Source organism: Pelophylax lessonae (assembly GCF_965119305.1).
Source record: "Pelophylax lessonae genome assembly, chromosome: 2".
NCBI classification, from domain to species: Eukaryota; Metazoa; Chordata; class Amphibia; order Anura; family Ranidae; genus Pelophylax; species Pelophylax lessonae.
In genome coordinates, this window is record NC_138769.1 from 301,404,630 (window position 1) to 301,428,033 (window position 23,404).

At 40.5% G+C, this 23,404-nt stretch overlaps 2 protein-coding genes across 2 annotated transcripts in view; one reads left to right on the plus strand and one right to left on the minus strand.

Annotated features, from left to right (window-relative positions):
* HMGA1 (high mobility group AT-hook 1) overlaps positions 1 to 23,404 on the minus strand; it is a 436,480-nt gene that overhangs the window by 199,033 nt on the left and 214,043 nt on the right. The window lies entirely within an intron of this gene.
* The window catches only part of GRM4 (glutamate metabotropic receptor 4), a 317,007-nt gene that overhangs the window by 7,770 nt on the left and 285,833 nt on the right, over positions 1 to 23,404 (plus strand). The window contains exon 2 of the mRNA XM_082244635.1: positions 20,460 to 21,099. Within this exon, the coding sequence (XP_082100761.1) occupies positions 20,608 to 21,099 (492 nt within the window). The 5' untranslated portion in view covers positions 20,460 to 20,607. The remainder of the gene's footprint in view (positions 1 to 20,459; positions 21,100 to 23,404) is intronic.

Genomic DNA, 23,404 nt, shown 5'->3' on the forward strand with positions numbered 1-23,404 from the left:
TTTGCTTGGTCTGGCAGAAATGCAGCGACAACATGAGCTGGTGCTCAATGCTAGCCATACTGTAGAATTTCATCAATGAGTACCTATGTAATTACGCTTTAAAGACAGTCTCTGGCTAATTATTCAGGACGCATTTTAGGATCTTTTGAAGGCACAATTAAAATGGTGACGAGGTGGGGATTAGTGATACAATCGGCATTGTACTTAAAACAAGAAACTCACAAACAGTACTATTAGACTGTTGTGCCACTGGCCAAATTGTACACAGTTGAGAGCTTTGGCTTTATTGTGTATTATATTTCCTATAGTGTTTTGATCTGCTGTGGCTGCTACTCCACCAATCAATTCAGGCCTATTACCACTTAATAATAAAAATATATTTTGAAATAAATTAGATTGGGGTTTTGCTGCTGTATTTAAAGCACACTAAATGTGACAGGTAAAAAAATCATTAAACATCCAAAATACTGTGTTAGTGACATTGCCCATAAAATTGTATTGTTCTGTAACATCCCATACACCCCCCATGCATGCAATTTAAAATGCTGGTGTTTTTTCAAGTATCCCATCCATGACAGTGCCCAGCATCTCATGCTTTATTTGACAATAGCTCGCCTATTAGCTTAAAAATGGCTAGCATTTAGTATCAAGATTCATCCTCCCTCTTCCCCCCAGTCTAGCTTTTAAGTTCTGGTTTTACAAAGTTTAAACAGGATTTGGTGAACACCCCATGAATCAAACCTAGGCAGATGTGCCCATCCATAATAGTGACCGAAAGGATCATATATTTATTTATCCCACAGAATTAAATGTACCAAATGATTGATCAGAACAAATATCAGTTCTTTTTGTGGAGAGCTTTTGGCCCAGTTTTAACAAATATGCCCCTTATAGTTTTCCTTTAAATTGGATTGCCAGCTCTATCTAGAGAAAACCAGCATCCTCAAACAAACTTTCAAATGTTTCTTCTCTTGTTCTAAAAGTGTTATTTGTTTCACCATGTTCTTTCTCAAACTGATTATTAAATGTATTGGTCAGCTCTTCATTATGCTCTTATCAGTAGTGCGCCTAACATAATTTTTTTACACCCCCTTCCCACCCAAAAAAAATGATGTAAAAAAAATAAAGAGGTGTGCGCTGTGCACCGCCGTGTGTTGTGGGTGTGGTCAGATTGTGAGGGGCTTAAACATGCATAATTAAATAAACCCCCCTATACACAACACACATATGTCACAGTCCTTTTACCCACAAAATCTGCTTTAACACTTCCTGTGCAGTGTACATATGTGCTGTGCACAGTGGTCTCTTCACGTACACAAACAGTCTGATTCTGGGGCTGCCAGTCCAGTATCAACTCACAGGCAGGGCCGGTGCTAGACTGTTTTACGCCCTAGGCAAGATCAGCTACTTGTGCCCCCCCCCAAAAAAAAGGGAAGGGGTTAAAAACTGCTCTATGTCATATCCAGTGACCCTGATCTGATGGTTCCTGCATGTAATGCTGTCATACCCAGTGATCCCAATGTTCCTCTGTCACATCAGGGGTCTCTGATATTCCTCCATGTCATACCCGGAGACCCTGAAATTTTTCCATGTCACACCTGGGGACCCTGATGTTCCTCCATGTCACACCTGGGGATCTCAATCCCCCATGGCACACACAGGGATCCAAATTCTTCATGGCACACCTGGTGACCCCGAACCCCTGTTACACTTGTGACCCCTCTCCCCCATGTCACACCTGGTGACTCCAATTCCCCATGGCATACCTGGTGACCGCAATTCTCTTTCACACCAGGGATACTCCATGTCACACTCAGGGACCCTGATCCCCTGTTCTGGGGACACTCACTGGACGGTATGAAGAGAGTGGCCTGCACTCTGCCCTCCTTCACCATGATCCTGCTTATTCCTTCTCCCAGGACACTCATCTCCTTGACCACAGTGCTCACCACAGCTCCAACCTGCTCCTGGTGGAGGGAAAAGCAGCAGTATTATCCTTCATCACCAACATCCTCAGACCATTGCGTTGCCTCGTCGCTTCTGCTCCAGTAAAGGTGCCGCCCTCCAGTGCTGAGCTCAGGTTCAGCTCTCCTCCACTCCCTGCTTAATACCGACCCAGGGAAATGAACGGCTGCCCACCAGCTCAAATTAAAGAGTCACTTCCCGCCTAGGGATTAGGCCGCTCAGCTCCAGACGAAGAGGATCATTATGCAGGTAGCACTCCGGTGGGCTAATTTCCTGCCCCTTGGGGCTCCCCCAACAATGGTGGAAAGCCAGGGCCTTGTAGTTCTGCCACTGCCCCAGACACCTGGCATCTTCCTCTGTCCTTTCTTCCTCCCCCATTGCCGATCCTCCCCTCAGCTCACAAGGATCATTCATGACGGAGAGTGAGTGCTGACTCGTGGCTGCGCCCCTAGGTGGCAATGCGCCCTAGGCGGCTGCCTAGTTTGCCTAGTGGAAGCACCGGCCCTGCTCACAGGTTAGCACCCCAAGCAAGTGCACACCCAGAGCGTACAGATTTTCCTAAGACTGTTAATACTGGTAAAATTGAAATCTCATTATTTGTACCTTTTATCCCCAGCTGGTTTTAGCCCTCTTAAAACTGCCGGTCTGTGGATGTGCCAAAGGACTTGAGCTTGAGAGGTGGAGATGTGACATCCCATGATCTCCCTTCCATGCCCTCATAAAACAGACTTGTGACGCATCATCAGTACACATGGAGCATGCACATCACTTGCACAGCGCATGCATGCATGACACAGCTATCTGGCGTCTGCATATAAGGGAAAATGCAGGCACCAGTGGTGGTTTCAATTCCACATCCAGGGGTGTGCTGTCCCTTTTCCACACTGTCACACCCCTTTTCAGCATTCAAGCGTAGACTTAGCACGGTCTGTCACTCATAAGAGAAGGGGAGGGCTTCATTTATTTCCAGGTGTTGGCTTTAATCTAATCTTAAGAGCAGGGAGGGTTGCAGGTGACAAAAAGTGCTTCAACATGCCACACTAAGCATAAATGATTAGTACTGATGATCTTCATTACATTATTACGTTTAATGATCAGTTTTTTTTACTGTTTTTGGTTTTCCAGGTTTACAATCACTTTGACTTGACTTTATATATGTATCTTCCTATTGTGTTAAAGCTAAAAACGCAATACAAATATTTTCTAAATACAAAAGGTATGTGTGTTGTTAGTTAAATCTTAACACATAGTTAGCCAGGTTGAAAAAAAGACACAAGCCCATCTAGCTCAACCAATAAAAAACAAAAAAGAAAACACAACCATAGAATCCCATATACACGATTCTATACCCACAGTTGGTCCAGAGGAAGGCGAAAAACCCCAGCAAAGCATGATCCAATTTGCTACAGCAGGGGAAAAAAATTCCTTCCTGATCTCCCGAGGTCGCAATTAGATTTTGCCTGGATCAATTTATCTATAAAAGTACCCAGTTATAATATGTACACCTAGGAAATAATCCAGGCCTTTTTTAAAGCAATCTACTGAGCTGGCCAGAACCACCTCTTCAGGGAATATATTCCACAAGGAATCTTGAATTCCTTTGTGTATTAACTCCACATATTTGCAGTATTTTAGCACAATACAACTTCTGGGCATTTTCCAATGTACAAGAGCTTCCTGTAATAAAGACCTGTCTCTACTGCCCTCTCTTCTTGTGCAGGGTGACTGGTCTTGTATACGCCCCCTCCTATAATTTTCTCCAGGCAGCCTGTAGTTGGTGGAACTGCTGAATCCCACCTACAACTTTTCTGTCTGCAGAATCTATGTGCAGCACAATGATAATGTCACTGCTACCTTTTTCTGGGTTTACAAAGGCATTTGATATACATTAAGTGAGTTTATATCCTTTTTGGCTTTTGAGGGATATATTTAAATGAAACTTTTCGGTTCCAGAATGCAGCTTTAAAGCATATGTGAACCCCCCAACTTGTAAAACAACCCATTCAGTTTAAAATAGATAACAAAATGCAAAAACGCACACACACACACACACACACTATATATATATATATATATATATATACCGTATTTATCAGCGTATAACACACACTTTTTACTCCTAAAAATGGAGGGCAAATGCCAATATATAAAAAAAAAAAAAACCCAGGCAGGGCCGAGAGGCAGAGGGGGACGGGCCATGCAGAGGAGAAGGAAGGATGATCGGTCGCTGTCATAGGAAGTCCCACCTCCTATGATAGACAGCACAGTGGCCGGGATATGTGATATCTATCATAGGCGCCGGGACTTCAGATGACAGCGGCCGCTCGTCCTCCCACTCCTGGGACCGGCCCATCCCCGCTCTGTGCAGTGGCGCTGGCAAGGCTGCAATAGAGGACACTTTGCTGGCGAGGCTGCAATAGAGGACACTGCGCTGGCGAGGCTGCATTTCTAGAAACTGCGCTGGCGAGGCTGCATTTATTGACACTGCACTGGCGAGGCTGCATTTATGGACACTGCACTGATGAGGCTGCATTGTATTAAAAAAAAAAAGTTCTGAGTTCAAAGCTGTTTATTTCAAATTTAAACTTTTTCCCTGAAATTTCCCTCCTAAAATTGAGGTGCGTGTTATACGCCGGTGCATGTTATACGCCGATAAATACGGTATATATATATATATATATATATATATATATATATATATATATCAATCATAATATCATATTATATATTTTTAAATATAAATTCTTTTTATATAAATACATGGTACAACAAGCACATATGAGGAATATGAAACGTTGGGTTAACATGTTCTTTAACAAATATATAAAGATAAGAGTGATTTTCACAATGATAATCAACTAGTATTAAGCAATGTTTACTATATAGGTGTTAAAGCGGGGAATACAGAAGTAGTTATATGTGTGGGTCAATGACATGAATTTGTCAGGCGAATATGCAGAGTATAGATCATTGACCTAAATTATTCCCGTTTTCTGTGCCAACCAAGGCAATAATTAAACTGCACTGCCAGCACAGAGTCTTGCTTCCTCACTGCGTTTAGGCTACTGGAGGAGAAGAAGATGCAGATTTTCTATTACTGCACTGATTCTATAGTATTTATACACAATCTACATTGTGGCAAGAATCAGTGGAGGAACCTGGCAAGAATTCTGACTCATTCTGTCCCTAGATGGCACACCACTGCTTTCATATACCATTTTTAGGCATGTGAAAAAGAAACCTATAATTTTCCTTATACTGTAGAAAATACAAAATATGTATTATGTATTTACATATTGAGATAATTTTCTGCACTTAAAGGCCATGATATACAAATACCTCAGTGGTGATTCTATATTCTCTCAAGCATCTCTTCTCCAGGGAGAATAAGTTTAATGTTTATAGTCATTCCTCATATCTGAGGCTCTCCTTCCTTATTAACTTTTTTGCCCTTCTCTGAACTCTCTCCAGCTCCAGCACATCTTTTCTGGGGATTGGTGGCCTGAACTGGACTGCATACTCCATGCATACTCCAGATGTGGCCAAACTAGAGTTTTGTAAAGTGGCAGGATTATAGTTTTATATTATGAGTAAATTCTCTTTGTGTGCATGCTAATATTCTGCTAGCCTTGCTTGCAGCAGTTTGGCATTGCATACTGTTGCTGAGTCTGTCATCTACTAGGACCCCCTGATCTTTTTTCATCCTGGATTCCCCCAGAGGTACTCCCCCTATAGAGTAAGTGAGTTCATATTTTTAGCCCCCAATGCATTACTTTACACTTTTCAACATTAAACCTCATGTAGTTGTTTACCCCTCAATTTTATTGAGGTCTTCTTGTAAACTTTCTATATCCTGCCATGAAATTATTGCCTTGCTTAGCTTTATATCATCAGCAAACACTGAGATTGATCTATTTATCCCATCCTCTAAATCATTTTTAAATAAATTAAACAGAATTGGCTCCAGGACAGAGCCCTGGGGTACCCCACTTACCACTCCAGACTAGTCGAGTATACACTATTTATTACCAGCCTTTAGACAGGCCCCTGTAACCAATTTTTTATCCATGTACCAACCTAGTGGTGAATGCCTACAGACCTCAGATTGTAAATGAGGCACTTGTAGGGGACTGTATCGAATGCTTTTGCAAAATCCAGTTTCACCACATCTACAGGCCTTCTCTTATCTAGATGGCAGGTTGGTTTAGCAAGAACAAACTTTCGTAAAGCCATGCTGATTACTTCTAATGATTCCGTATTTATCAGCAAAATCTTGGATATTGTCCCTTATCACCCCCTCCAATAGTTTACATACTATCAATGTTAGACTGACTGGCCTGTAGGTTCCAGGTATATATCTCTGGTCTTTTTAAAATATTGGTACCATGTTGGCCCTACGTCAATCCGCTGGTACCATTCCAGTCAGTATGCTGTCCATAAAAATTAGGAACAGGGGTCTGGCTATAACCTGAGTTATTTGAGGACTCTCTGATGTAAGACATCCTGGTCCTGGTTATTTATTTGTGTTAGGCTTTTCAGGTCTTTTTCGGACACTGGCTTCTGTAAGCCACATGGATATACAGTCTTGACAACTATACCTCTCTTTTCCTTAGGGCTGTTTTATTTAAATATAGTTTAAAACTGTTATTTATTCTTTTTATTTTAGAATATTATAGGGAACATCATTTTTGCCAACACGGTGAAAAGCAAACAACAACTGTTATGCAGACAGGTGGGTAATTAGGCACATTTTAGATAGATACATTGAAAAATAGATAAATAAATAAATAGATAGCTACATGTACAGACAGCTACATACAGATATCAGCAGAATTAGCTCAGATTGGAAACCCCATCTCTCTGTTAGTTTTCTGATTCTCTCCCCTTGAGAGCTGATAAAGACAGAATTTCAATGGGATTTCCAGGAAGCTGCAGTTTCAAGTTGTAACCCTTTTGTATATGCACTGTTGGTCTGGGCTTTAGACTGTAACCAAATGTATATTTCACATTTCACATAATAATAAAAATAAAAGCTGGTAAAATGTTCATGCTGAGCTGACTTTTCATTGCACAGTGCTGATTTTAAAAAAGGAATTTTTACATCACAAGTAAAAAGTAAGTTCAGTAAGTGACATTAATTTCTATTAGTAATCATTGATTTTAAGATTAGGGAATGGAATTGTAACTCCTGAAAGCACAGTCTTGAATCCATCACTGTTAATCAACTCGGTATCCATAAACCCAGTACAATGCTATTTCAACTGTATGTCAGTTTATTTCCAACGGCCCAGCCCCTAGCTGCCGTCCTTCAAATACATAGCTGTGTCAGTTCTTACTCGTAGAGCTCCTCTTCTGGGTCTGTACTGTAAAATGAAAACCTCCTTTATACACATAATGCTATCACAGCATCTTCATCCCACTCTCTCTACTGGCAAAAACAGATTGTAAGCTGAATTTCCCCTCTCTAATTCCTGTGACTCTAATCAGGGGCTACAGGGAAGATGCTGCAGCTGTCCCCTCCCAGCACAAAACACGAGAAATATTATCCGTAATGAGAGCCAAAGGGAAAGGAGAATGAGAAAATAAATAAATGAAAAGGGAGAGCGAAGATATCAAAGGAACTGGGCATAGGGAGAAATGGAAAGGTGAGGCTGACATGTCTGTGCTCTGCCACATGACATTTACAATGGTAAAAAAGTTGAAAAGGTTGGAAGGTGAACAAGCCAAAACCTCCTAAATATATACCATTGATAATTCTTGGTCTTGGCTTAGATTTTTTAAAGGGAATAGATATTCTTTTTAATAATATGCTAGATGTGCATGTTAAAGAGATCAGTTTGATGTAAGTAATGTTATCAGTGCATGGTCATTTTATTTTAAATAATAAAAAATGTAATTATAAATGTACAAGTGGACAGCTATATTTGATCATTACATACCGATGATACTCACGATACAGCTTTATTAGGTTAAGCTTCTGTAAGGAAGGTTAATATTCTAGCATGACATTTTTAATGATCAATTTATTAATACTGTTGTTTTTTATATATTTATTTATTTTATATATATATAGCGCCCCCCTAGTTAGATGCTAAAAAGAGTGTATATAGTTTTTTGGTTTCTCTGCCTAACAGTGAGACAGTCAGGCAAATCTGTGAGCTATCTGCTTTACAGAGAGTTGTAAATTGTTTAGCAGGGTCTGCTCAGTATGCTCTGGTGCTGCTCGTGCTGTCTGGATGTTTCACACTGATCCAAAAGCTATGGAGTATATTGGACAGTGGGTGGAACCCTGGCAGATGAGAGCATGGGATGTCTATACAGCCCTGGCCAATTAGAAGAGGGTGAGCCCCAAGGCATGCTGGGTGACTGTATTTATATTTGAGGAGCACATGGGCTCAGAGTTCAGTACAGCCCATCTGTACAGGGAGAGGTCCAGGTGGGGAGGGGGCTGCTGCCTCTCCCCAGCACAGGCTGCCATGCGGCCTCAGGTAGGAGACCTGAGGACCTGAAACAAGGAAGCTACAGCCCATGGTTCTCTTTCAAGCTGGCTGAGGGAGGATGTCCATGGATCCTGCCTGGTATCACGGAGGAAGGTGACCTGCGGCCAGGGCCTTGTGAGTACAGATCCCCCAAGGGGATCCTAGAGACTCAGAATCCATGAGAAGCGATGACATGATAGCAAGTAAGCTGTGGCCGGGGAATTCACCACCTCGCAGCCACATGTAACATAGGGGAAGGGAAGTTAGTGACATTATTGATTTAATATAGTCTCATGGCCATATTTGGTCAATAACATTGTTCAAATTAAGTCTAAATGCACATTATATAACTGGATACTAAAATTTAAAGGTAAATTGGATCCAGGGAATAACCTCTTGGGGGATAAGGAAGGAACCCCTCACCCCTTCTGGACCAAATCGGATTTCTTGCTTTATTAGGGTTTTCCCTTCCTCTGAATCAACTGTGGGAATTGGATAGTGTATTTGGAGGGTTTCTATTTGAGCCTGTTGGATTTCTTTTTTTTTTTTGTTTTTCTCGGTTGAACTTGATGGTCTTGTGTCTTTTTTCAGGTGTGGGGTGCTGAATTTCTCTGGCCACAGCTGATTGGGCGAGTGGCCTGTTTTCATGTCATAGCTTCCCGCAGGTTCAGGTCAAAGTGGATTTGGTCCACACCTTTGCTCCTCACTATTAAATAGTAGTGTTCTATCTGGTAACTTTACAATTGCTTACAGTTTGTTACTAGAGTAGCAGCATACACTTGCAGGTATGGTTGCTTATCAACCAGTAGCTAGAAGCCAAGTTTGTTGGGAGCTTATGCGCCATTCAACCTGGGTTCAGTTTTGGCTGCCCTGGGCAGTATGTGCTTACAGTCATTCTTTGACAATTATGCAACTGCAGTAAGACAGACAAGAGAGGATAGCTCCTGTCAGGCAATGCTAGAAGGTCTCTTACAGATGTCAGAAGGTTGTGTGACTGGAGCTGCTGTCACACAAAAAGAGTCACACACAGGGAGAGGCACTCTGGTCTGGTTCAATGGAGGTCAATGGAGAGGCACCATTTATGTTGTGACAGCTGTGAATTAGTTGATGATGAATCCTCAGTGTGCTTCACCTGTTCGCTGATAGAAAGCAAGCATAAGGTTTATGTCACACTGGCAATTTTATAGCAGTGATTTGTATCAGCTATAGAATTACTCTCTTTTGTAATGATTTGTATCATTTAGCAATTTGTTGCTTAAGTTGGTCAACATTTAGAGCTAGATATACTAGCTACTGATATACTAGCTACTAATGTTATCTTGTGCAGTTGCTGCTGAAAAAGGCACTCCAGCAATTTTGTAGCTGCATTGATAAGCATTGAAGTCAACAATAGCAGTAAGGCCTTAATCGCACAAGCCATAAAAATGGGCTGTTCACCTGTGTTTTAACCCCCCCCCCCCAAACTGCCAAATAAAAGCCTAACAAGACAGTTGGAGGGGGTTGTACATATGCCACAGCCGCGATGCTTTGTTTCACAACCATGGCAAATTTACCTTTACTTTATAGTATAAGCCATTAAAACGGGCTGTTTGCTTGTGTTTTTACCCCCCCCCCCCAAACTGCCAAATTAAAGCCTAACAAGACAGTTGGAGGGGGTCGTACATACGCCACAGCCGCAATGCTTTGTTTCACAATCATGGTAAATTTACCTTTACTTTATGGTACAAGCCATTAACACGGGTTGTTCGCCTGTGTTTTTAACCCCCCCCCCCCCCCAAACTGCCAAATGAAAGCCTAACAAGACAGTTGAAGGGGGTCATGTGAATGTCAGTAGCAGCTAAATTTATTTTGTTTTTTTTTTGTGGTGGTGGGACATAGTAATGATAAGAAATATACAGCTAAGTGATTTTTATTACTCTTGTGGGATAATTTTTCTTTGATAATTGAAAAAAAGACCCAATTTGGTCTGAAAAAACAAGGTGTAATTCAGCTGGATATACTAAGTGGTTGCAATGATTTGTAAAGTTTATTAAAATATTGCCAAGGGTTCAGATGTTAAAGTTTTATCTTCCATCATTAAAGGGTTGAAAGAAATACATTCTTGCTGTGCTTTCACCTTAGAAAATCCATAATGCTCAACAAAACTTACGTTACGGGTACACTCTGTATTTTTTTACATTAGCTGTTCCCCTTTATCCCCTCACCAAAATCCTTACCTGAGTCCTGTATCAATCCAGCGCTGTGCCTGCCTGCCTGCAGCAGCTGTGGTTTCTCCTCCTGCTCTCACAGCACAGAGGCAGCAGCCGGAGCCATTGGCTCCTGCTGGTGTCAATCATATCCTGTTAGGAGGGAGTGGGAGTAGGGTTGAGCAGCGCTGCTTGGGAGCGCACCTGCATGTGTGCCCCCAAAGCAAGAGGCTTGGTATGGGGGCACATGGATGAAGAGTGACAAGCGTCAGCAGGGGGACCCCAGAAGTGGAGGTCCAGGGCTGCTCTGTGCAATACCATTTATTAAACTAATTTAACTATTTTCCACCTGCCCAAAGTAGATTTACTTCGGGCAGGTGGCACAAGCAGGCCGGATAATGTATCTGTGCATCGCCAACTTGATTCAGGGTTTGGAGTGCGTGCATGGACACAGCATGAGTTTGGCAGCTGTCCAATAATTTTGCTGAAATCAGCTGATTTGCTGTGTCCAATCACAGACAGAGTTCTGTGTTTACAAAAACAGGGAACAGCAATCTGACCGTTTCTTCTCCCTGCTTTGCCAGCCAGATAGAAAAGTAAAAGCAGCACACATTACACATTGCTAGGCACACAGTTAACCCTTTGCCCCCAGATGTTAACTCCTTTCTAGCCAGTGTCATTAGTACAGTGTCAGTGTACAGAATTAACTATAATTACTGCATTAGTGTCACTAGCAACGTCAGTGTCAGTTAGTGACCCTCCCAGATAGTGTCGGTTAGCGACAGATTGCCTGCCACCTTATCACAGTCACACTATAAGTCGTAGATCAGCGCCATTAGAGTATGGTGTCTATAGCTGTGTAAATTCCAGTATATATACCATTTTTAGATGCTATAACTTTCTCACAAACCAATTAATATACACTTTTTTGGATCTTTTTTTTCTTTTTTTACCAAAGACATGTAGTAAAATACATTTTGGCCAAAATTTATGAAGAAATTCGATTTTTTTTGCTTTATTATTGCTTATGTTTTATAACAGAAAGCAGAAAATATTGTTTTTTTTTTTTTATTTTAAGTCTTTTTTTTTTATTTATATAATAAAAACCCAGTGGTGATCAAATACCACCAAAAGAAAGCTCTATTTTTGTGAATTAAAAAATGATATCAATTTAATTTGCATACAGTATTGTTTGCACAATTTTCATATAAAGTGGTGCAGTGCTGAATAGCAAAAACTGCCCTGGTCATAAAGGAGGTAAAACCTTCTGAATGTCAAGTGGTTAAGATATAAAAGTCAAAGCAAAAATTACATTCAAAAACCACTATAGCAGTGATGGCGAACCTTGGCACCCCAGATGTTTTGGAACTACATTTCCCATGATGCTCATCTACACTGCAGGGTGCATGAGCATCATGGGAAATGTAGTTCCAAAATATCTGGGGTGCCAAGGTTCACCCCAGAACATTACCAGAATACAATATTTGTTGCTATAGTGCAGCGATTGCACTATAGCAACAAATATTGTATTCTGGTAAATGTATGGGGTTGGTATCTTTAAACCCTTGGCACCAGCTGCCGTCGGCCCTTTAAGGAAAATACCAAGCACCACAGCTTCACTATAGGAAAATACCAACCACCACAGCTTCACTACAGGAAAATACCAACCACCACAGCTTCACTACAGGAAAATACCAAGCACCACAGCTTCACTACAGGAAAATACCAACCACCACAGCTTCACTACAGGAAAATACCAAGCACCACAGCTTCACTACAGGAAAATACCAAGCACCACAGCTTCACTACAGGAAAATACCAACCACCACAGCTTCACTACAGGAAAATACCAACCACCACAGCTTCACTACAGGAAAATACCAACCACCACAGCTTCACTGCAGGAAAATACCAAGCACCACAGCTTCACTACAGGAAAATACCAAGCACCACAGCTTCACTGCAGGAAAATACCAACCACCACAGCTTCAATGCAGGAAAATACCAACCACCACAGCTTCACTGCAGGAAAATACCAACCACCACAGCTTCACTGCAGGAAAATACCAACCACCACGGTATGTGTGAACAAGCTCTAAGTGTTAGCTGGATTTGGGCTTTGATGTATCTAATGTCCATTTAAAAAGACATGCCCATCTAAGGTCATCCTGCCCAAAGGGTGACAACAGTGCCTACGGAATTTTAATATAGAACAGACAGCTCTGACATCCTGTTCAAGGAAGGAAGGAACAACAGATAATCAAACTGTCATAGGGGGCAAGAATCCCGCTGTTCAGCTCCAGATGCTCCAGATACTCATCCTTCATCTACTTGGGGCTTGGTGCCAGCTCGCATCAGGGCTTGTCCTTGCCACACATACCGTACATAAAGTACAGGGAAAGAGCCGTTCTCTAGACTTGTTACTGCTTTATACTTTAATCAGTCACTCGGTCACAGACAATCCACCCAAGCAACTCTTCTGATGTGTTTTACTTGACAAGAGCTTATTTGTACAAACTCCATAAATATACAGTGACAACAAGTCAGGAGTGCAGCTCTTTTTCAGTACTTTATGTGTTATATGTAGCAAAGGGACTAAAAAAAAAAAAACAAAGCTGCTGTACTAATGCTAGTGCCAGACTGCATCATATATGTATTATTTTATTTTACTTAGCTTTCTAGTTTAAATTGAACGCTGTAAAAATTACTAAAATATATGCTGACTAGAAACACAAAATACTTTACATAATAACAATATTATTGTCATTAAAGCGGAGTTCTGCCCCCCTCCAAAAATTAAAAATCAGCAGCTACTCATAATGTAGCTGCTGACTTTTAATATTAGGACACTTACCTGTCCTGGAGTCCAGCGATGCTTCCATCGGCTGTTGGGTGCTCCCGCCACCATTGCCGGTCAGGGAACCCGGCAGTGAAGCCTTGCGACTTCATGGGCGGGTCCCTACTGCGCATGCGTGAAGCGCGCTGCGCATTTGGATCGGCTCGGCGGGGGAGGGTAGGAGGAGGGGACCTCACTTCACCACGGCACCATTCCCGGAAGTGGGAAAGGGTACTGGTTAAAAACAGGTACCCGTTCCCTCCTCCCCCCTGAAAGGTGCCAAATGTGGCACCGGAAGGGGGGGAAGGAAGCAAATGAGCGGAAGTTCCACATTTGGGTGGAACTCCACATAAATTGAGATTGAGAAGACTAGTTGATATAGGTGACTACTCTTGTCACATTACTCTTGGTTATTGCAAATTAGCAACTAAAATCCATTGTGAGAACTAGCATCAAATGTAGAGCTACTAAGGACACCACCACTCACTTTTCTCATCCATTTTTATTTAACCACTTCAGCTCCAGAAGGTTTTACCCCCTTAATGAGCAGGTCATTTTTTTGCAATTTGGCACCGCGTTACTTTAACGAAGAGGCTTTACCCAAATACAGTTGATGTCCTTTTTTTTCCACAAATAGAGCTTTCTTTGGTGGTATTTGATCACCTCTGCGGTTTTTAGATTTTGCGCTATAAACAAGATAAAAGATCGACAATTTTGAAAAAAAAAAACAATATTTTCTACTTTCTGCTATAAAACATTCCCAATAAAACTTTTTTTTAGTGGGACTGCGACATTGTGGTGGACAGATCGAACCCCTAACTGACATTTTTGACCATTTTTGGGGACCAGTGACTAAGATTAATATAGTAATCAGTGCTAAATAATATGCACTGTTACTGTATAAATGACACTGGCAGGGAAGGGGTCAACACTGGGGGTGATCAAAGGGTTAAATATATGCCTGTTTGTGCTTACTGACTGTGTAGGGGAAGCGCTCTGTGACAGGCCCAGAGAGATTGGGGTTTTAGCTTAGCTCATGATCTCTCTCTGTCTGTGTAACAGAAGACCCACCTGCTTTGTTTACATAAGCAGGCGGGTCTTCTGTCAGTTTCTGTAAAAATCGCGGGAGGCCGGCGGCGATCGCCGCTGCTCCTCCCGTGGTCTGACTCCCGCTGTAAGCAAGTGTAAACTCGTGAAACAAGTCAACCTTTGTCCTTGTCCGTAATGTATTGATGTACAGTTTAGATTTACAGTGGTGAATAAACTTTACATGTTTACTTACATCGGAATGCGGTCATTACTTTGTGTTTGAGGATACTGACTCCTGCTGTGTCTAATCACGCTGCCGAGACCGTGTGCACATATTCACGTAGATCTACGTGGTGATTATGTGCAGCCGAGCCGCCCTGCCACAGTAAATCTGCGTGGGGAGGTTGGCAAGTGGTTAGAAGAAAGTCCCTGAAAAAACCCCACAAACATGAGTTTTCCTTGCAGGAGTATTCAGCATTCCTTTTCCAAAATAAATGACCTTCAACCCTTCTGCCTTGTAATTGCAGCACTGCCGCTCTGGCTTTACACTCCAGGCCCTTGTCTGTCTCCTACAGACTGTTCGCTCACCAGTTTAGAGCTCGCAATTAGCAGCCCCTTGCTGCACTGGCTCCCACCTCTCTCTTAAGTGGAGCACCCCTGACTCCTGGGCAATGACCTCCTGTCTGCTGGGGTGGAGCCCAGAACCATGGTCAGGTTACAACTAATAGCCCAGCACACACCTGACCAATTAGTGTTGTGTGTTAGTGAATACCTAGACCCAGGACTGGAGATTTAATCCCACCCAAATCGCTTTGAAATTTCCAGGCTCCAGGTCACAAAACAGACTTTAATAAACACAAAAAAAACTGAAAAACCTGTTTCCTCTCTATGACACAAGCTCCCTGGATCATCAACACTTCCTAGTTACAACTTGCCCAGGCTAACCAATACAGGTTGTAAGATTAATCCCGCTTCCTATACCTTATCTATCTACCTACTCCAGAGCTGATTTTATTTTTATTTCAAACCATGCTAAGACATGCTGAAGAGAAGGAGTGGTCACAGTCTGGACCAAAAAAAAAAAAAAACACATTTTAAAACTGTGTAAGGCAGAAGTCTAGTAATGTCAAAGAATGCAAAAGAAAGTTTTACAATTTTCCTTTTGCTGTAATTGTGCCATGCAAGTGCCCAACAGATTAGAATAACTGCCTTTTTTCTTGAAATCTCTAGAGGGTGCATATGAGGGGCGAGTACATTTAAAATAAGAAAATGGAGTAGGGGAGGCAGCACTGTCTAAGCAGGGTAGTTATAGAAAAATCAATAAAAAAATCTGGATGATAATTATTGCACTCACATAGACGAGGATAAAACACGGTGCATGTTCAGTGGAGACGTCAACTTGCAGCAGCTTTTTAAGAATACTCTGATGGATATAAAGCACTAAGAAAGAGGAGAGAGGGGAAGTGCACCACTCTCAGTGTAGTATTTATTAAAGGTAATGTAGAAAAAATGAATTAGGCTTTGCACTCACATGAAGGTAGTGCAGCGCAGGTATTTCTCAATGTGTCCAGCAGGTGGCATCCTCGTGATAGTCCCCAAAGGAGATGTATAGAGTGTGGATTGGTAGCTGCTCCTGGTGGATGGTTTCATCAGTCGATGTAAAAATACAGTGGCACAAAACAAAAACCAGAGGGAGAGTGGGCTGCTCTAAGTGTAGTATTATTTATTAAATTAAATAAAAAAATTATAAAAATACACTCACATTTAGTAAGTAAAGCAACAGGCAATATACTGTACCAAAAACTTCTTGCTGGTGGCATTTTATCATGGGTCCCAATGGATAGTCAGTCCTGAATGGTCATAGGTGGATAAGTATGTTGAGAAGCACTATAGACTCAAATAGGATGAGAACCAGGAAGAACCCACACTGGTGTGCAAGACTGGATCACTGGCCAGGGGGGCCAGCCATGATGACATCATGCATTGGGCGTGAGTAGGTGAAGCTACCCATAGGTGGACTGTGGCAGACCCACGTTGGCTCTATGAGCCTATAAACATGAACTGGTGTCTGTTTACATCAGAATACCTCTGATCTGTCACATTTATGTCTGGAAAACCTGATGTAAACGGACAGAAATCTGTTTACATTTCTTTGCTCATAAACCTGCACGCAGCTTCCAATTAGGTCCACATAAAAAATGGACCTAATCAAAAAGAATGTATGAAAGGGGCTTTACTGTACATAGATCCTACCATTACTGCTGCTCTGATCTGGTGCAGCTGTGCATAGTAGCTAATCAGCTTCTAACTTCAGCTTGTTCAATTAAGCTTTAAAAAAAAAAAACCTGGAAGCTGATTGGTTTCTCTGCAGACCTGCACCAGTTTTTGCATTCTCCAGTTTTAGTAAATCAACCCCACAGACTATCCCAATGCATTTGGTCCCAGTTTTTAATTTGGACTACAGCAGATGGAGGGAGGAGTTTAATGTAGGACTAGTGCATAAACATTGTAAAGGCTCGTACACACTATAAGAAAATCAGGCGAACATTTTCGTCTAAAGAATTTTCGTACGATTTTCGTATAGTGTGTACAGAACTTTCTACAGACCATTTAGAATGTTCGTACGAAAATTCTTGAAGGGATAAACTCCAAAATTTTTAAGTATAGGAAAAAACAAATGATTTCTGTTTAATGTGTACCATTTTCGTACGATTTTTGTACAAGAAAAATCAGAAAAGAAAGACTGCGCATGATCAGAAACAATAAACAACAAAAAAGCCTTTGTCGTATGAGAATTTTTGTACGAATTTCCGTAAGAATTTTTTTTCATCGGTTCCGATTTGCTGTGAAACAACGAGGAAAATCGGACAATCGGACAATCGTTTGGCAGATTTTCTTATAGTGTGTACCCCACTTGAGTCTGTCTTAAGTCCTTCACAAAACTAAACGTTTTGCATTTACATTTACTGTGCAACTGAAGGCAATGCATGAAATACATACAAAGTACATAGGAGCCAATCAACATTTTTGACAGTAAATTTTTGCGGTCCCGGTAATTCACGGTTTTTTTTGTAATGTTATTTTACTATATAAATCATTAAAAATGAAAGATTTTTGTGTTTTTCATAGCTCTTGCTTTGTCTCTAAGTATCTTTTATGTGTTTAAATGAGTTTCTATTGTTTTAAAAGTCTGTTTAAAGACCTTAAAATGCTTTTACACGTACAGTGACAGTAAAAAAAACATGCCTACAATGTATTTTAATAGGGTTTTTCTGTTTCGCGGAATTTCACTTTTCGCGGCTGGGTCCGGAACGTAACCCCCGCAATGGAGGGGGGTTTACTGTATTTGGAATTTACAGGTCTCATTTAAATAATTCTGATTGGAAAATGACAGCTTCGTTTAGACCGATTGCTATTGGCACACATTTCACAATTCTCTTTTCACAAGTATCTATAAATCAGCCCCAATATTTTGTGTTCGCAGTCATATTAGGTGTAATTTTCCTATATTGCAATTTCTTGAGGGAAGTCAATTTTCTGCAGGAAATCACACTCTCCCTGTCATAATGTTATGTGGTATAAATTGCTGTTAAAATATAAATTCATTATTGTTTCATGTGGCATTTAGGTTGTCAGGCTTGGTAAAGTGCACACGTGGACTGATGTAAAAAAAATTGAGACGTGGAATAAATCTTTGCAGTTCTTCAAAACTATTCAACCATAAACATGCCTTTTCTGTGCATTAATTCAAAATAAAATGGAATTGATGGGTAACAGGTAGTACATTTTTATTTTCCAAGATTTGCAAATATCTATATTCCTTTTGAACATGTGTTTGAACCACATGAGATTGAAACATAATATGATGCATGCACTTAGAGAAAAAAAAGTAGAGATACCTAAACAGCATTGGAGTTTTTTTTTCCAATTAGAAGATCTCCACGAGGAATAGGAATAATGTAAAATTTAATGGAAATTCAATATGGCAAAAAGCATTACATTTTATTTTTAACACAATTAGGAACTATTAGAAGTAATTATATTAACACCGGTATCAAAATAACTTGGTTTATATTTCAGCCCGTTCAGTATTATTATATATATATTTTTTTAGGAGGGGTCATCTCTGTGTAACATGGCCTTCAAAAAATGTTTACTCAATTTTATCACTGATAATAATGCATTACTTAAAGCTGAACTCCAGGCAGACAGCTAATTACACAGTTGACATACATATAGTATTGTATATATGTAATGTTTTACCTGCTAAAGGATTTTTTTTTCCTTTCCCTTCATTACTGAGATTTACACAGCCATGCTCATTAATAGTAATGAAAAATACACCCATTTGATGAGCCCGCTGGGTGCAGCTAGGCTGTTTACATCAAAGATTCCCTCCCTTGAGTACCAGTGAAGTCATTTAGAGTGGTAGTAAAGTTCCTGTTTTTTACTTGTACCTACAGGTAAGCCTAAAATAAGGCTTACCTGTAGATACAGTTAATATCTCCTAAACATGCATCGTTTAGGAGATATTTACTGTAGTAGCAGTCGGTGATATCACTGGAGCATGCGCACTGCACTCCCAATGGATGGCGTGCCATCCAATGAGAGAGCCGTGCCGCAGCCATGACTTCTACATGCATGCACGGGAGTGACATCATCATGGTACGGCCAGTTAAAAAGCTGAAGCCCACAAACCCAGAAGGCAGACTAGGTGAAGATGGAAGTGGTGACAGCGCGCTGCTGGAGGGCTTCATTCTAAGGTAAGTCTTTGAAAAAAAGCTAATATGCGATGCATACTAGCACATTATGCTGTTATCCTGCAACTGGCCATTTTGTTGCAATTTTGCTACCGCTTTAAAGCATATAAATGAAACAGAAGCACCAAGCCAAAAGGGTAAAGAACCCAAAATGCATTAATGGTTCTTTAACAATATCACATTAAACAGCCAATGTGTTTCAGGGGCTCACTATACACCCTTTAGGATTAGGCATACGCATGCATGTAGAAGGGATCTAAATTGCTCCCATCGCTCTTTTTTATGTTTTGAAATACCAGAAAAATCAGTTTGGCTATAAAAAAATGTGTGTTGGTTTTTGGGAAGCTAATAGTCCTGATTATGTAGTTGATATGAAAATCGTGGGCTGGTAACCAGACGTTTCTCTACTACAATCATGCAATAGAGCTTAGTCACCTCCCTACCCCACGCCTTTGACTGGACATTGAAATAGCCATGCAGAACACTTGACTGTCTTCTTATAATGTCCCTCCCTGTTTTCGTTTCTAGCCTGAGTTTTACTTTACAGGGCATTAAATGAGGCTGAAAATATGGCATGTTTGGATAATAACACTAGATGTATTAAAAAAAAAAAAGCAGTGTTTTTTAATCAATACGTAACTGCATCCATTAATTTATTTTTGAATCTGATAAGATTTAATAGTAATAGGTTGGTACACCTGAGCTGTGTACAACAGGTGGTAAGGCTTTACCGCCTCTTGTTTACTTGCTCCTTTTTTTTTTGCAGCTGTTCCCCTTGTTTCATCTTGTATCCATTGTGTCAGTCTAGCATTTCCCCCACCTCAGTGTCATTGGCGACCACACCATTTTTCTGAATGATTTTTTCATGGCCATCAAATTCTGATATACATTTATCTTCTTCACTTCAAAGTTGAATGAGATAAAAAGTCCTTGCAAGATAGCTGGTGTAATGCTTTGTTTATGATTCAATGCCACATGCAGAGAAAATTGTACATCCTACAGCCTATTCTGAAAAATGTATAGAGAGGCGGATAAACATGAAAAGAAGGTGTATTATAACTATTCTTTATGCTCAGCTGCTTGAATAAATATTACCTTCATGGTTTATTTCAGAAGCTTAGTAAATGACTTCCAGTTTCCATCGTTTTAATTTGAATAAACTGAATATTTGGGCTTATCTCTTTTCACATATTTTTCCTTCTAGAACATTGATGCGGCTTACTACTCAAGAACAGTACTGCAAAACATCATGGCCTCGGCACCATAAATCGCCATACAGACCATCTGACTAGAGGAGTGTGGAGAGGAGACTGCTTTGAAAGGAGACTTATCTTGGCTTACAAAACCTCACCATGGATATGCCAAAGCTTACAATTATGGTGTGCACGTTTATACTTCTTAATACTTGGACATGTTGGTCTAAACCAAAGGGTTCACCACATATGAATTCTGTGAGGATAGATGGAGACCTCATTTTTGGTGGTCTTTTCCCAGTACATGGAAGGGGAAGTGATGGCAGAGCCTGTGGAGAACTTAAGAAGGAGAAAGGAATACATCGCTTAGAAGCAATGCTTTATGCTCTTGATCGTATCAATGCTGATCTTGACCTCCTGCCAAATATCACATTAGGTGCTAGAATTTTGGACACCTGCTCCCGAGACACACATGCTCTCGAGCAGTCCCTAAGCTTTGTCCAGCCACTTATCGATAAGGATCGAGCAGAAGTGCGATGTCTCAGCGGTGGGAACCCTATTATTGCCCAGCCTGAGAGGGTAGTGGGAGTGATTGGAGCATCTTCAAGCTCAGTCTCCATTATGGTGGCCAATATATTGAGACTCTTTAAGGTAAGTACATTTTCATTTTTTTTTTTCAATTTGATTATAAACCATAACATTTTGTCAATATATTATCTATATTTGATAGAAACTAACATTTGATTATTTTAGAAGCAATTTTTATTTTACTTTAAACTCTGCTTTCCTGCATGCAAACTGTTGGGCACATTTTCTTATCTGTTCATAGGGGTTGTACAGGAAAAAATATTTAACACTCTGTGGGGCTTTATAAATGGTAACATTATTGCTAAACATGTACTGTATGTGTTACATATTAGGGCCTAACTTTGCATTGCCTATACAGCCATCTACACCTCCAGCAGTCTTTCTCAACCCTAGGGTTTCTCCAGAAACTGCTAGGCATCTCTTGAGCAGTCAGCAATGGTAGACTGAGCTCCTGTGCTCTGATGCCTGCATGGTTCTGGCACCAATGCTAGTCTAAGGAGGCCTGAAACAAAATAAACATAGACCTAAAGATACCTAAAAATGAATAAATATTTGCTTGTGGTAAATAACATGAAACATAGTTCATATTCTAATTTCTTAGAGAAACAAAAATGCTAACTGGTTGCTATAGGCAGCCCAATGCAAGAAAGAAAAACACAAAGTGAGAAAAAAGAGAATGCAGTTTGTTTGCAATGAACAAAAATGTAAGAGCAAAGAAAATGACTACACTCATCTTTCAGGTAACTAACCACTGACAACAATGATCCCCCATGTAAGAGGGGCATTATTCTGACAAACATCAGTCAAATGGGGCATTCTTACTTCTAACCATCCATGTAAGGAGACATTACATTGAACACCAATGTAAGGGCACACTTCCACTGCCCCTTATAGTAAAGTGGCACATTTTCACTGGTCACAAGTGTAGAGAGGCATTTGACAATTCATGTAAAGGGACACTTCAGTTTTCACTGTCTGTCTTTTTTGGCCATCATTATTTTAAGTTCATTTAATATTAAATGCTAAAAATAATGTTCATGTATAGAGCTGGGGGTGTTAAAAGAAACTGCCTACTCTGGATTTTTAATATTATTATGTCCATAGCTTACTGGTAATGCTAATGTACCATGATCTGTAGATACAATAACTTTTAGCAGGGGTTCCCCCGAGACCTAAATATTAATTTAAGAGGTTCCTCTGTGGTACAAATTTAAAAAGGTTGCTCTAATGTCAGACAAAAATGTGCCGTTTGTGCTACAAAGGAAGTCAGGCAAAATTATCTTCTGGTTCTATCAGTGCTTCTGTGTACTGCATATTTTTGTTATATACACATTTCCTGTCTCTGATATTGGGAATTACGATCAGAACGTGTTTTGCAAGACATGACACGCAGAGAGTTGCTTGTTATATTCCAGACCTTTACTGCTGCTTATTTCTTTAAGGTTAACATGACTTCTAAAATGAACCCAATTGACAAGTATTACAGGGTGACTGGTTAATCTTACCCAACTACTCCACCTTTACTTCTTCAAAGTGGCTGTCCTATAACTTATTCTTAACAACTGACACATCTCAAACTTTGAGGAAAGAAATCTAACATCATTTTTTCAGATTTTTACCTGTACTATGCAATGTCACTGACATATAACTTTTTGACCCAATTGCTATGTCAATCTACCACACACATTCCTGTAAGAGTTATTGATTCTGTGCTGCAGTATACTTACAAAGCCACTGGACATCAGAAGAAACAGGCAGCCCCTGCATGTTTTTAGCTAAGCCCTGCCCTTCATCCTTTAGTTACCATTTCAGGCAACTAGTTGTGAACCGTTTGTGCCTTCCTTGTTCATACTGCTTGTGCTCAGTTGCAGTACAGCCCAGTGTGAGCGGAGCTACTGATTTGGGCCTAGGATGAAAGCTCTGTAAGCACACTGAAAAAAAGGTTATGTTTGGAAATAGCTTGAAATCTCTAAATGTATTAAAAGAAGTAGTCCAATTTAAAGATGGTGGATTCTCCTTTGTGTCATGTGCCATAAAATTAGTCCAAAATCCCACATTTAGCAGCTAGTGAATGCAGCAACTGAATGGGGAAAACAAGAAGTAAGGAGGGGTTTATATTCGCTTTCATCTTCGAGGTTTATGGAATCAGCTAAAGAATGTGTAAATTTTCCTTACTAACCATAATACACTGCCTAGACTTTGTACTTATGTTAGCTAGCTTAGAAGGGCCAAAAGGGGCCTTTTGGATAAGCCAGCCCCCTTGCAATAGGACAGTGAGGACACATGTTTTAGCTGTGATAAACAATAGGGAGTTCTGCTGATAAAGTGTTTAGGGAAAGATCAGTGTTGATTTTTCAGGCACTTGCAT